This window comes from Penicillium hispanicum (assembly GCF_028827665.1).
Source record: "Penicillium hispanicum strain IBT 35686 chromosome Unknown utg000005l_segment0_segment0, whole genome shotgun sequence".
Taxonomy (NCBI): domain Eukaryota; kingdom Fungi; phylum Ascomycota; class Eurotiomycetes; order Eurotiales; family Aspergillaceae; genus Penicillium; species Penicillium hispanicum.
Genome location: NW_026623197.1, coordinates 1,704,342 through 1,716,973, shown reverse-complemented (window position 1 = coordinate 1,716,973; position 12,632 = coordinate 1,704,342). Strand labels below are relative to the sequence as shown.

Below are 12,632 nucleotides of genomic sequence, written 5' to 3'. Positions count from 1 at the left end.
AGAGAGGTAGTAAAAGAGTAACAGTAGTAAAGATATTATTAATAGTGTAGTGCTAATAATATTTTTTAATAGAAGGTATAACTATAAAGATTTAGTGGGTAATAGATAGTTAACTCTTTTTTTACTATTTCCTTTATTGATTTGATTCTACTATACTTTACTATATAGAATAGGCTGGTTAACCAATTCTATACTATAGGCAGGCCTATAGTACTCCTATATAGTAGTATATACCAGAGTGAGCTATAACAGGAATAAGAATTTATCATCGTCATCATCATCATCATCATCATCATCATCATCATCATTATCATCATCATAACTAATATAGCTAAAGATTTAATTATAATCTTAAAAATTAATTTTATAATTATAGTATATCTAAGTCTATATTAATTATTAAATTTTATTAAGATTAAATAAAGACCTAGTATCTTTTAAATAGTAAAAATAATAGATTTATATAGTTAAAATAAAAGAACTAAATAAATTAATTAGTCTATATTAATATATTATTATATATTATAAATTCTAAAAGCTTACTAAATATAGTTAATTTATAAAATCTAATTATTTAATATATATAGAATAATAATAATTTTAATATTTATTAATATATAAAGGATTAAAAGTTTAAATATTAAAGCTAAAAAAAATAATTAATTAAAAAATAATAATATAATTAAAATAAAAATAGATATATATTTAATAAAAAGGTATCTAGGCTTATAACTATAAGAGTTTAAAAACTTAAAGAAAGGTTTATTTTAAGCTAAAATAGCATTACTTCTAATCTAAAAAGATATTTTAAATAAATAAAATAAATTTAATTAATTAAAAATAATAGTTCTAGATAGAAAAGCTAGTAGTATATATAAGATATAAAAAGGATTATATAATAATAAAAGTAAATAATAGGAAATAAAAATCTACCTAGATAAACAGAGATAGAATAGATAATTTAGAATAAATATATAATTTATAATATAATTCCTATATTATTAAATAGAAAAAAGGGGTAGATAGTTAAGATAAAAGGAGGGTTACCCCTTAGATACTAATTAGGTGGAATAGAAGGACAGAAAGAATAGATACCTAGAAAATCAGGGAGAAAAAAGGAAAGGTTTCTAGTTTGAATCCTGGTTAGATCAGAATTAGTAAAATAGATATTCCTGATAGGAATTCTCTAATCTGATATAAAAAAATAAAGAACTATTAATTTTTTAATTAAAGAAGATTTTATTTTTATTACTAAACTATATTATATAGATATTTATTATTATTAGTTATGATAAGAGGTCTAAATAGATAGAATTAACATTAGATAGATTTTATCTAATTAGATAATTACAAATAAAATAATAAAAATCTTTTTATTTAAATAATATTTATCTTTTATAAATTAGATAAATCTAAGAGATATTACTATATTTCTTTTAATTTAATTAATCTTATTTTTATTTTTTAAACTAAAAAAGATATATTAGATTAAAGAATTCCTATTAAGAATATCTATTTAACTAATTCTAATCTAACTAAGATTTAAACTAGAAATCTCTTTTTTTTCTCCCTGATTTTCTAGATATCTATTTTTTTATCTTTCTATTTTATCTAATTAATATCTAAAAAGTAACCCTCCTTCTATCTTAACTATTCACCCTTTTTTTCTGTTTAATAATATAGGAATTATATTATAAATTATATATTTATTCTAAATTATCTGTTTTATCCCTACCTATCTAGGTAGATCCTTATTTCCTATTATTTACCCCTATTATTATATTATCCTTTTTATACCCTATATAGATTACCAGCTTTCCTATCTAGAACTATTATCCTTGATTAAATTCAATTCATCCTATCTATTCAAAACAAACTTCCAGACCCGGAGTAGTGCCATTCTGGTCTAAGGCAGACCCTTCTCTAAGTCCTTAAACTCCGACAGGACTATATAGGGGCCTACTACTTATTTAAATTCCTTTTTTATTATATTTAGTCGGTTTATACTCTTTTAATCTCGTTATTTAGTTTATATACTCGTTTATTCTATTTACATTATTTCTTTTATATAGGCAGAACCGGCTGGTCGACGGTTCAATTCCGCCCACAGCATAGGCAGCCACTTTTCTACTGCGGACTGGTTCTATTAGCACTCCCGCATAGCAGTATGTAAAGCTAGCTACATCGGGCAAATGAATCCATCATCATCATCATCATCATCATCACTTCTAAGAAAACGATTTTTGCCAAGAAAGAGTTGTTTTGATCTACTCCGACAATACAAGGGTCAAATTACTACTTCCTACTCTATAGTTAGACAGACCAGCAGTACTCCTATAGAGCGAGCTGCTATCATAAATACAGTAACTTTGATCTGGTTTATTGATCTATTAGGTCAAACGATATGATCATCACAATATTAATAGGCACATTAAAACATCGAGGGGGGTGCTCAAAGAGGTTACCAGAAAAGTGATTAAGCCTGGAGACCAGAAACCCCCCCCCCCCCCCCTAGAGTGTTCAAAAGTAAATCACGACGCCTGGGCAATCGCTAAAACTTGAACGGCGAGACAGGCAGGTCCCAGACCAGCTCACTGAGCCTTCTTAGAAGACGCCTTATTCTCCCTCCGCCGCTTCAAAGCATCGGGCGTATACTCCGTGTCCAGCAGGTAATCCCACCAACGGAAGCTGCTCGAGTAGTTTCCGATGAATTTCTCGTGATGAAGGTCATGGTGATCCGCACCGGCCCAGAATGGAAGGAAATGGTGGAGACTCCAGGGGAACTCATAGCCACTGTGGGCATCGATGGCCTGAAACAAACGCAGCACGATCCAGATATACATGGTGAGAATATGCAAATCGCCCGTAAATGCACACCAAAGGATCGGACATCCCACGGTTCCAAAGCCTAAGATCATAACTTCAATAGGCGACGCGTATTCTGCCGCCAAACCAAAAGGAGCCGAGTACTGGTGGTGGATTTTATGGATTGCCTTGTAGAGCGGGCCCCAGTGCAGGGCACGGTGGGAGAAGTAGTGCCAAGTGTCCTCCATCACGAAAAAAATCGCGATCTGATAGGCCATGGTCCAGAGGGAGGGGAATGGAATCGAGGTCGAGAGGCCAAAAAACTGGGCCATTGGATGGAAGAGCCTGGGAACGAGAGATGAGTAAGGCCTCGGATGGGGCGTCTGGAATAGATACGGCTCATACCAAATTTGAGGCAATTCAACGGTGAAATGGCTAAGGAGCACAAATTTGGCACAATCCCACTGCTCCCGCAGGGAAGGAATTTTGTTCTGTCTAATATATTAGCTGGAGCTCGCTGCGTAGATGCCGATAGACCACCCAGTCCTTTCCCGGTGACTCACGTTTTGAATTTTGTACCCCTTAAACAGGCCCAACGTGTCGATGAAGATCCATGGTAGCGATCGACCGAAGTAGACCAGCTCGTGCATCACGAAAGACATGATGCCAGTGGCTAGGACATCATTCTGCATCCAGGCATACCATGCGGCCCAGAGTCTTTCGGCGATATTGAGGTGGGTGTTGTATTTGGAGATATCCTCAAATTGGCCCCAATAAGTGCTCGAGGGCAGCACTGTGGAGTTCCTGCAATCATTAGAATAATAGTCAATCGGAGGGAACTTCTGGAATGAGAAGGAAATAGATGGGAAGGCGGGAGAGGAGAAGGGAGGTCGCGTACATTGCGTTTCCCGAGTGCTGCAGCTAGCAGGAGAAGTCAAAATCAAAATGGAAAAGTAAAGGGCGTCCAAGGGAATCTCGAAAGATTGTAGATTTGAGGGGTCGAGGTTCCTGTCTTTGAAAGGGAGGAGTAAAGGACAAAAAAAAAGCGTGGGTAGACAGAAGTAATTATTTTCCCAGCGACGGAGCAGGACTGGGCCAATCCCGAAGTGGCGAGACCCGGTTTCCCCTTAAACGTGACTCGGCAAAGCACGGCCCTCAGTGCTTAACGGCAGAACAGGGCCAAGGGGGGTACATAAGGCCACTGGTGAGCCGATCACCATCCGAGCCCCACGGGCCGGGATAATGGGCATTTGCGCACCGCTGGTTGGCTTCACCCAGTCAGGCCATACTGCTGTGTGCAGTATAGTCTACCTTTAGTAGTATACTATATACTACCATAATACTACTTCATATCCATCAATAGTAACGCCCAAAGCGGTATCCTCTGTCCAGCATACCAAGTAGACTCCGTCTGCAGCAGAGTATCGTTCTTGTCATATGATAATAAGTACTAAGAGTCATTCTGTCATGGCAGGGGAACTAAAGTCCCCTCACCCCTACTTCAATGTTAAACATGTATGGCATTTCGCCGTATCTAGCCACACCATACCAGTAATCGGCCCGGAATAATCTGTCGGTCACTACAGTAGTTAACTACCTAGGCAACTACTTGGTTAACACATAATCCAAGATCGTGGTAGCCAGCGGATCGGGATGGCCTGTGCCCGGTATTTCTGAGTACAGCCCTGGTTTGCTTGCTTTGAGTTGTTTGTCCCGTTTGTCCCGTCCATGACGCCATCAGCTGCCGTGCGGTTAACTACTGTAACTAGTTAATTAACCCCCTCAGGCAATTTTTTTTTTCTTTTTTTTTTTTTTTTTTTCGAATAGACACCATGTCCATTGTCCAAGAGTAGGTCTTACGATGTTCAATCGCTCGCTACAAACTGGGGACTGAGAGCCAAGAATTGGGGCACAGGAGCTAAGAGCTGACCGGTGTTAGGAATGCGTGCGGTGTAAACTTCCAGCTCGACCGTCTTCAGCAGCAGCTCATACGTCCTGACAAGCTCCCGCGACTGTACGAAGAGAATCAGAATCAACCCAGCCATCGCGTTCACCATCTACAGAATGTTGTCAGTTCCATATCACTATCATCCAAGACTCAGTCCCTCTTGTCGGCCAATCGACTGATAGATCTTCTATCTGACCCGGACTTCCCGCGTCAACCGCTCGCTCCCCCCGAGGTGGAGATAGAAGAGCATGTGTCGGACTATCTGTGGCTGGTTGCCGCCAAGGCAGCCATCCAAGCATCGGGCCTAGTCATGAATACACTGCTCCAGCATACTCTCCAACTTCAGGAGGAGACCGCCTATTGGAACGAGGCGTTGGGTTCCGTGTGGTATAGTGGGCTATATGCTGCCCAAACGTCGCCTATGCGACTATGGCACTGGACAAGAGAAATATATTTCGAGCAAGCTGTTCAAAGAGTGGCGCCGAGATCCATGTCACGGTCTGTTGCTGCCAGATGGGCGCAGTTCTACCAGATTGCTCGACAAAGCATGAGCACCGTGTCAGATCATTCCGTTCGCCTGAATTTATCTTCGCCGCTTCAATACTACCGATCAGAAATCCGGCAGAAGAGAGATTTTTTGTTGAGTTTAAAAGATATCCATACCAGTAGTCTCGGCCTCCTCATGGGGGGATGGCAATCTCTCCAGGCGGAGGACTTCATCCCGGGTGACTCTCACCGTTCACACCAACAGTGGCAGGAGGGCATCTCCAGAATTGTTATTTTGACTGAGGCCATTCTGTTACAAGTCGGAGGCCAGTCCAGCACTTCAGCGTTTGAACAACAGGTATTCGCAACCATTGAAAAGGACATGGCGAGCATGCAGGTTCAATCCGGTGACTCGGCCACTTCGCCCGTTCAAAAGCCTATGGAGCTGATTCAGCGCTTGGTCAACGCTCTCCGGCAGCACCTCCCGAGTCATACAGTCTCGGTGTCCGCTTTGATTGACGATCGTGGACGTCCCTCCGGAGTTGTTCGGTATTGGCTCCCCTTATCAGTGGCTTTTCTTTCGAGTAGTGCATCTGTCCGATTTCTGGCCCATCGCCAGAAGCAGATCACTCAATGGATTGTCGATATTGGTGCCACTATCATCGACTTTGGTGGCAATTGGGTGGTGGATCCAATTCGAAAACTCGTTGGCACTATCAGACATGATGAGAAAAGCGAGATCGCCATTATGAGTAAAAATAGCTTAGTGGCGGATCAAGCTAGTTTGGAAAGGATGGTGATTGACTTTGTTCGTGATCGCCCTGATCCAGGGAATGGTAGCCTGACCGTCGATGATACCACGGCCATTGCAAACGCAGTGAAGGAGGGAGACCTGACTCCGGTTTTAAGGGCATACGAGAGGGATTTACGTGCGCCGTTTGCCGGAACCGTCCGGGGTGATCTAGTTCGCGCCCTCTTGATCCAAATCCAGAAGACCAAGGTGGATGTGGAAATCGCCATCGGCGGTATTAACGCCCTGCTTAAGAGCCAGGAGCTTGTGTTTGGGTAAGTCGTTTGTTAGTGACTCTTCCCTACGGAATACCTTAGTTGACTCGGTGCAGGTTTGTCGGTCTCACACCGGGTATCTTGGTCTCGTATGCCACTCTGCAATGGTTGACCGGACTCTTTGGCAGCCGACGGGGTCTGCAGAAGGGGAAGCAACGACATGGCATTCGGCGTGGATTACGGTAAGCTGTCACCACTTGAAACACCCCGAGTATAGACTGATGCCCTGGCAGGAATATCACTCGAGTTTTGACGTCTGCCTCTCTATCTCATGGGATAATCTCCTATAAGGACTCAGGACGACTCCTTTTCGAGGCCGAGGCTTTACTTGAAAAAGTGAGATCTGTGTTGGGAGGTGTGCAATACTGGGAATTTCGGGAGGACATCCAGGACCTGCTGAATGTGCAGACCGGAGCCGAGCAGCAGCTCCGCGTAGTGGAAAGGATACGATGGACGTATTTTCAGTAAATCCTGATGTACCGGCAACCATATTATCTCAGCTCTATGTCTGTGTAGACAGAGTATCAATATTAATTCCATCTATCCTGAGGCTAGATCGTGGAAGGACACATAACCGGGAGGACAGCGTCGCTTACATAACCCCGGGGGGACATCGCCGGGCAACTGCAGTACCATCATCACTCCGCTCGATGTGACCACACATCCATCCACCCACCGTTTTCCTCTCGGATTTGAGACTGTATGCTTTGTCTGTTGACTTGAACCCGACTCCAATACAGGCTGAACCATCTCTCTTTCTGTGTCCTGGCCACATTGTAGACTGCTCCTGGCATTCGAGTGACCCTGACCCTCCTGATACTGTTCCTGGAGGTACTCCAGCCTGACGACTCTCTTGGCTACGATTCGCGATCTTCTATCCCCAATATCGAATCGTGCTCACTACTACAGGGAGCGGAAAGATTTCTGCCGAATACAATCTCTCTACTCCAATAATCGTGGAAACCGGCCTGACTTCTGCGTCTCCTATCTTATTCAACCCTTTTGACTTGGACGAACCCCGAAACAATCCAACATGGCAGGCACAAGGAATTATGACTTTCTGGTGAGTACCGCCTTACGGATATGCCGCAATCGTGCTAATCCGGACATTCGTGGTAGATCAAGTTATTGTTGATTGGGGACTCTGGCGTGGGCAAGTCGTGCTGTCTCCTACGATTTAGCGAGGACTCTTTCACTCCTTCCTTCATTACCACTATTGGCATTGATTTCAAGATTCGCACCATCGAATTGGACGGCAAGAGGGTGAAACTCCAGATCTGGGACACTGCAGGGCAGGAACGCTTTCGCACCATTACAACAGCGTACTACCGCGGAGCGATGGGCATTCTTCTTGTCTACGATGTGACTGACGAACGATCTTTCCAAAGTAAGTCGTCTCTTTTCCTTCCTCGCTTCCCTCCTTCCTTCCAGACCTGAGCTATAGCTGATCTGACCTACTTGAAAAGACATCCGAACCTGGTTTTCCAACGTCGAGCAGCATGCTAGTGAGGGAGTACACAAAATTCTTATTGGAAACAAGTGCGACTGGGAGGAGAAGAGAGCTGTTTCGACTGAACAGGGCCAGCAGCTTGCCGATGAGCTCGGTATCCCTTTCCTGGAGGTCTCGGCCAAGAACAACATCAACATCGAGAAGGCATTCTATAGCCTTGCGTCAGACATCAAGAAAGGGATGGATACCTCGAAGACCGAACAAACCGGTGCTGGTGGAGTCAGTATAGACCAGCAGGGCTCGGGCCTGAACGGTGGCACTGGAGGGAAGTGTTGTTAGGCTCTGTACCACTATCTCTCCTGCTTCTGTTCCCTTTATTTACCTACTTTATTCCTTATTTGCGTGCGTGTGTATGTATCCTGATCTTCTTCTCGTGTCCGCAATTGGTCGTTTTCTGCGTTGCTGCCACATATCCTCTTGTCCGCAATTTCATGTGCTAAGATCTGAATGTCCTGTCTGTGGAGAGTTGGCGCCCGTTACAAAACGCCTGAGTATCATACACATCTGTCTATAGCCTGTGGCAACTTGTCTCTATGTTTCACGTCGAGTAGTTGACCGCAAGATTTAATCTTAGTCCCACATTTATTCTCATACGTTCCTGTTTTCTATCGATGCAATCGATCAACAAGCAAACCTGGGCCACGACGTGGGACAGCACGAAAGAGAGAAACAAGACAAAGAGGGTTTTGGTAGGCGTACGTTGTCTGAGATCGTGGGCGGTGCCTCCCTATCGGTCCACTTTTTTTTTTTGCTATCAGCCGCCGATAAGATCCCACCACGCTTTCAGAAGCGATCAAACTGCTCCAAACTCTGGAATTACTTCGACCCTGAGAGGTTGTCCAAGACTACCTGAGACATTGATCGACTCTGAACTGGTATTGAACTGTCAGTAGACTCGGTCCTCGTGTGCTGCATTAAATTGCAGGCCTCGCAATCTCCAAGTGCCAGTCCATGCCCGTTACCAAGTTTTCATGTCAATTCGTGCATGCGATAGCCCTTCAAAACCACACCAAAAACCCTCAGCATCCATGGTCTCATACCAATAGTTCTCGTCCATTCAACTAGACAGTGGCTATTGTTGCCATCCACTACGTTTCTCAACGCTTGTGGCTAGTTCCTGCTTCAAGACAGCGCCATGTCGGACGTTCGCAGTTTCACGGCTCGGCCATTGTCGAAACAGGCCCGAAGTGATTTTAAGGATGCCTTCCGCGTTTATCTATCATCCTCCTCCTTAGCCGCCCTGAGACTCCGTGCTGATGATCTCTGCAATGTTACATCTGCGGAGGGCACACCCAAAACCGCCATTGCCTGGACTGCCGTGGAAAACATCCAAAGCACAGTTGTCCAGACCTCGAGAGCTCTCCAGGATTGCTATGGAATCAAGATTGGGGAGAAGGTTGCTATCAGCAAAATCGAGGGTGCTCTGGAAGACGTTGAATCGGTCATCCTGGTTGACTGTTCAGACCCCGAAAAGCTGTCCCGGTATGGTTCGATACCCACAGAAGAACAGGTTCACTGGCAATGGGCGTTGGAATTCCCACTTCTGAGATGCGAGGTTCTTGCCATAGGCCTGACCTTCGAGTTAGAGCTGAAGGGCCAACGCCGAAACTTCCAGGTGGTCAAAATTCACACACAGAACCCGCAGTCAAGTCGTACCATTTTTCGATTCACGAACAACTCCAAGGTCTCTATTGGTATGGACACAGAACAGCCGGTAGAGCTTCCTTCCAGCTTAGCTGTTCGGTCCACTAGCTTGGGAGGTCTTTCTCGACAGATTGACGACATCAATGAAAGCCTGTCCGATTTTAATATCGACCCAAGCAGACTGGTTATGCCATCATTCTATGAGCATAGTCGCGGGATCCTTCTCTATGGACCGAAGGGGACGGGTAAAACCGCATTACTACAACAGGTCGAGAAAGCCGGCTGGAGACAAGTCTTCAAGGTTGGCACTTCATCTCTCGGCAGGAGCATCAGCGAAGGAGAAGCCAAACTCCGTAATCTATTCCAGGAAGCCGTTCACTCAAAACCCAGTGTCATTATCATCGACCAGCTGGAGTTCATTGCGCCTAAACGCTCCTCTTTCGAATCGCAGTCACTGGCTTCTGTTCTCTGCGAAAATCTAGATGCAATCCGGACCGCCTCTATCCTAGTAGTGGCAGCAACACGCCATCCCAATGATGTGGATGATGCACTTAGAACTCCCCATCGATTGGGGACGGAGATTGAAATTCCAGTGCCCACGGCCCAGGACCGGGCTGAGATCCTACGTGCTATTCGTGGTCCAGCTTCTGCTGGCCTGAATGAGGAGCTCATTGACATGCTTGCAGAAAAGACTCATGGCTACGTCGGAGCAGACCTGTTCGCGCTCCTCCAGTTGGTCTGCCGGAAAGCACGACAGCGACAGCTGCTGCTATCAAGCTCTGTGCCCTCACCTGCAAATGCGTCACTCCAGATCCTGGATTCGTACAGTGAGATCCCTAATGATGAGAAAACACCTGTCAGTCTGGCCATTCAGGAGGTAGATATTGTATCATCTCTGCAGGAGATTCGTCCCACGGCCATGCGAGAAGTTTTCCTGGAGACGCCAAAAATAAGATGGACCGACATTGGCGGACAACATGAAATAAAGAAACGCCTACAGCAGGCGGTCGAGAGACCCCTAAAGGTAAACCCATTATCCCAAACCTTCTCTGGCATCGATCCTAATCATTCCTGCTCAGCATCCCCAACGAATGCAGCGTCTCAATGTCAAGAGCAAAAAAGGAGTGCTTTTGTATGGACCTCCAGGCTGTTCAAAAACTCTGACTGTCAAGGCACTAGCCACAGAGGCTGGATTAAATTTCTTGGCCGTCAAGGGAGCAGAAATTCTCAGCATGTACGTTGGCGAATCCGAGCGGTCACTGAGGGAAATTTTTCGCAAGGCCCGAGCTGCCAGGCCTAGCATCATCTTTTTTGACGAGATTGACGCCATTGCTGCTCGACGTAGCAGCAGCTCTCAAGGTGGAGTTAATGTTCTGACTACCCTTCTCAACGAGATGGATGGGATCGAAGAATTGCGGAACGTCCTGGTTATTGCGGCCACCAACAAGCCAGACGTCCTAGACCCTGCCCTCATGCGCCCTGGAAGATTGGATAACATTCTCTACATCGGTCCCCCGGACTTCGAGGCCAGAAGAGAAATCCTTCTGATTTGGGCTGGTAAGTCGGTTATTCACCCAGAGGTGGATATGGATGAATTGGCGCTTCAGACCGAGGGTTATTCAGGGGCGGAGCTCGTCAGTATTTGTGAGACTGCAGGCGATGCGGCACTGGATGAAGAGGAGCAGACCCATCAAGAGCAATCGGTGAAGCGAAAGCATTTTGAATACGCGTTGGGACAAGTGCGACGGCAGATCACCCATGCCATTATTCAAGAGTACGAGCAATGGCGAGATACGCAGGCATAGGGTTGTTAGATTGGCCTAGTGGGATTCCATTGTTCCTGCTCTACGAGGTGAAGGAGAAAACCATCAGAGGACCATTGCTCGCTGAGAATATATATAGTCATGGAGTCATTGCTGTTATTTGTTGTATCATTGTACACGTAGACCTTGACCTCCCACAATAGGTAAGGTTATTACCCAATAGGGGCTAGTGCTACATATTTCTGGACGGAAGCTTATGTAGTGAACCGGCCCTTGTTTGACTGCTGGACGCCCGCGACTTCACCTCACCATTTTACCTCACTGCAACTCGCCCCTCCCAAATCCTTTACTGTGAGCTATTCGTGCTGAACAGACTTCATGTCACTACGATCGCCTCGGGGGCGCTCGCCGCTTCGCTCCCCCGATGACCTTGCTCGGTCTCACTCATTACGCTCCAGAACTCCTCGCCAAGATTCTCGGCCGCGCAGCATCACTAGAAGTCCTTCGCTTGTTCACGACGCAGATTATCGTGATCGACACACCAGAAGTCACTCGCGATCTTCTTCTCGCGGTCGATCGCGAAGCCGCAGCAGAGGTGGTCGACGCTATCGGACTCGGAGTTACAGCCGTACCCCAAGTCCCAATCCAAGCCCTCCAAGGAGCGCTAAAGTGAGTCCATCATTGAACACCAACAACCTAGACCGGAAAATTGGCTAACAGCACTGAATATCATAGATTGTGGTAGAAAGGTTGACCAAAAATGTGACGGAGAACCATTTGCGAGAAATATTCGGTAGCTTTGGTGATATCGAGTATCTCGACCTTCCAATGAATCGAGCCTGTAAGGTGCCCATCCTCTTCATCGAGCGACCAATCTCTGATTTTGTTCTTTCCAAAGTTATGACCAATCGGGGCACTGCCTATATTCTGTATTATGACCCTGCCGACGCCGAGGCGGCTATTGCTCATATGCATGAAGCTCAGCTGGATGGGGCCATTTTAAACGTTTCCATCATTCTCCCCCGGCGAACATTTTCACGATCGCCACCACCAGTCTCCAACCGGAATGGAGGTCGCTCTAGATTTGGGAAAGGCCCGTTTGCAAAATCACCCCCTAGGAGATATGGCCGTGCACGAGCTCCAGAGCGACATGATGTGTATCGGCCTCAGTCTTTGTCCCGACCTCCATCAAGGTCATATTCCCGCTCGCGGTCTCCCCACAGACGAGGCAGTCTCCGCCCGGACAGCCCACGGCAGCGCCGACGCAGGAGTCCTAGCTACAGTAGTTACGGCTACAGTAGCCGGAGTGATCGGAGTCGAAGTCCAAACAGAAGCCATAGTCGGAATCGACATTGATTCCTCATAAATTCTGAACAGAGTTCAATTGCATTGTGCCTGGTGTATTCAAATT

The 12,632-nt window shown here is 45.4% G+C and overlaps 5 protein-coding genes across 5 annotated transcripts; 4 read left to right on the top strand and 1 right to left on the bottom strand.

Annotated features, from left to right (window-relative positions):
* Window positions 1-2,591: 2,591 nt before the first annotated feature.
* N7459_006115 (sterol desaturase family protein) lies at window positions 2,592-4,055 on the bottom strand (the record flags this gene model as incomplete). Its single annotated transcript, XM_056945299.1, has 4 exons — window positions 2,592-3,296; window positions 3,369-3,609; window positions 3,704-3,726; window positions 4,023-4,055. The coding sequence occupies 4 exons, from the start codon at window positions 4,053-4,055 to the stop codon at window positions 2,592-2,594; spliced, it is 1,002 nt and encodes a 333-aa protein (XP_056799634.1).
* A 582-nt stretch (window positions 4,056-4,637) lies between these two features.
* Window positions 4,638-6,772, top strand: N7459_006114 (NCA2 family protein; the record flags this gene model as incomplete). Its single annotated transcript, XM_056945298.1, has 4 exons — window positions 4,638-4,654; window positions 4,745-6,304; window positions 6,361-6,486; window positions 6,538-6,772. 4 exons carry the CDS (start codon window positions 4,638-4,640, stop codon window positions 6,770-6,772), a joined length of 1,938 nt encoding a protein of 645 aa, XP_056799633.1.
* A 565-nt stretch (window positions 6,773-7,337) lies between these two features.
* srgA (Rab family GTPase srgA) lies at window positions 7,338-8,093 on the top strand (the record flags this gene model as incomplete). Its single annotated transcript, XM_056945297.1, has 3 exons — window positions 7,338-7,367; window positions 7,424-7,691; window positions 7,771-8,093. 3 exons carry the CDS (start codon window positions 7,338-7,340, stop codon window positions 8,091-8,093), a joined length of 621 nt encoding a protein of 206 aa, XP_056799632.1.
* Window positions 8,094-8,949: 856 nt separating this feature from the next.
* On the top strand, window positions 8,950-11,263 carry N7459_006112 (putative AAA family ATPase; the record flags this gene model as incomplete). The annotated part of the gene is made up of 2 exons (XM_056945296.1): window positions 8,950-10,482; window positions 10,538-11,263. The coding sequence occupies 2 exons, from the start codon at window positions 8,950-8,952 to the stop codon at window positions 11,261-11,263; spliced, it is 2,259 nt and encodes a 752-aa protein (XP_056799631.1).
* Window positions 11,264-11,599: 336 nt separating this feature from the next.
* Window positions 11,600-12,577, top strand: N7459_006111 (uncharacterized protein; the record flags this gene model as incomplete). The annotated part of the gene is made up of 2 exons (XM_056945295.1): window positions 11,600-11,890; window positions 11,957-12,577. The coding sequence occupies 2 exons, from the start codon at window positions 11,600-11,602 to the stop codon at window positions 12,575-12,577; spliced, it is 912 nt and encodes a 303-aa protein (XP_056799630.1).
* Window positions 12,578-12,632: the final 55 nt, after the last annotated feature.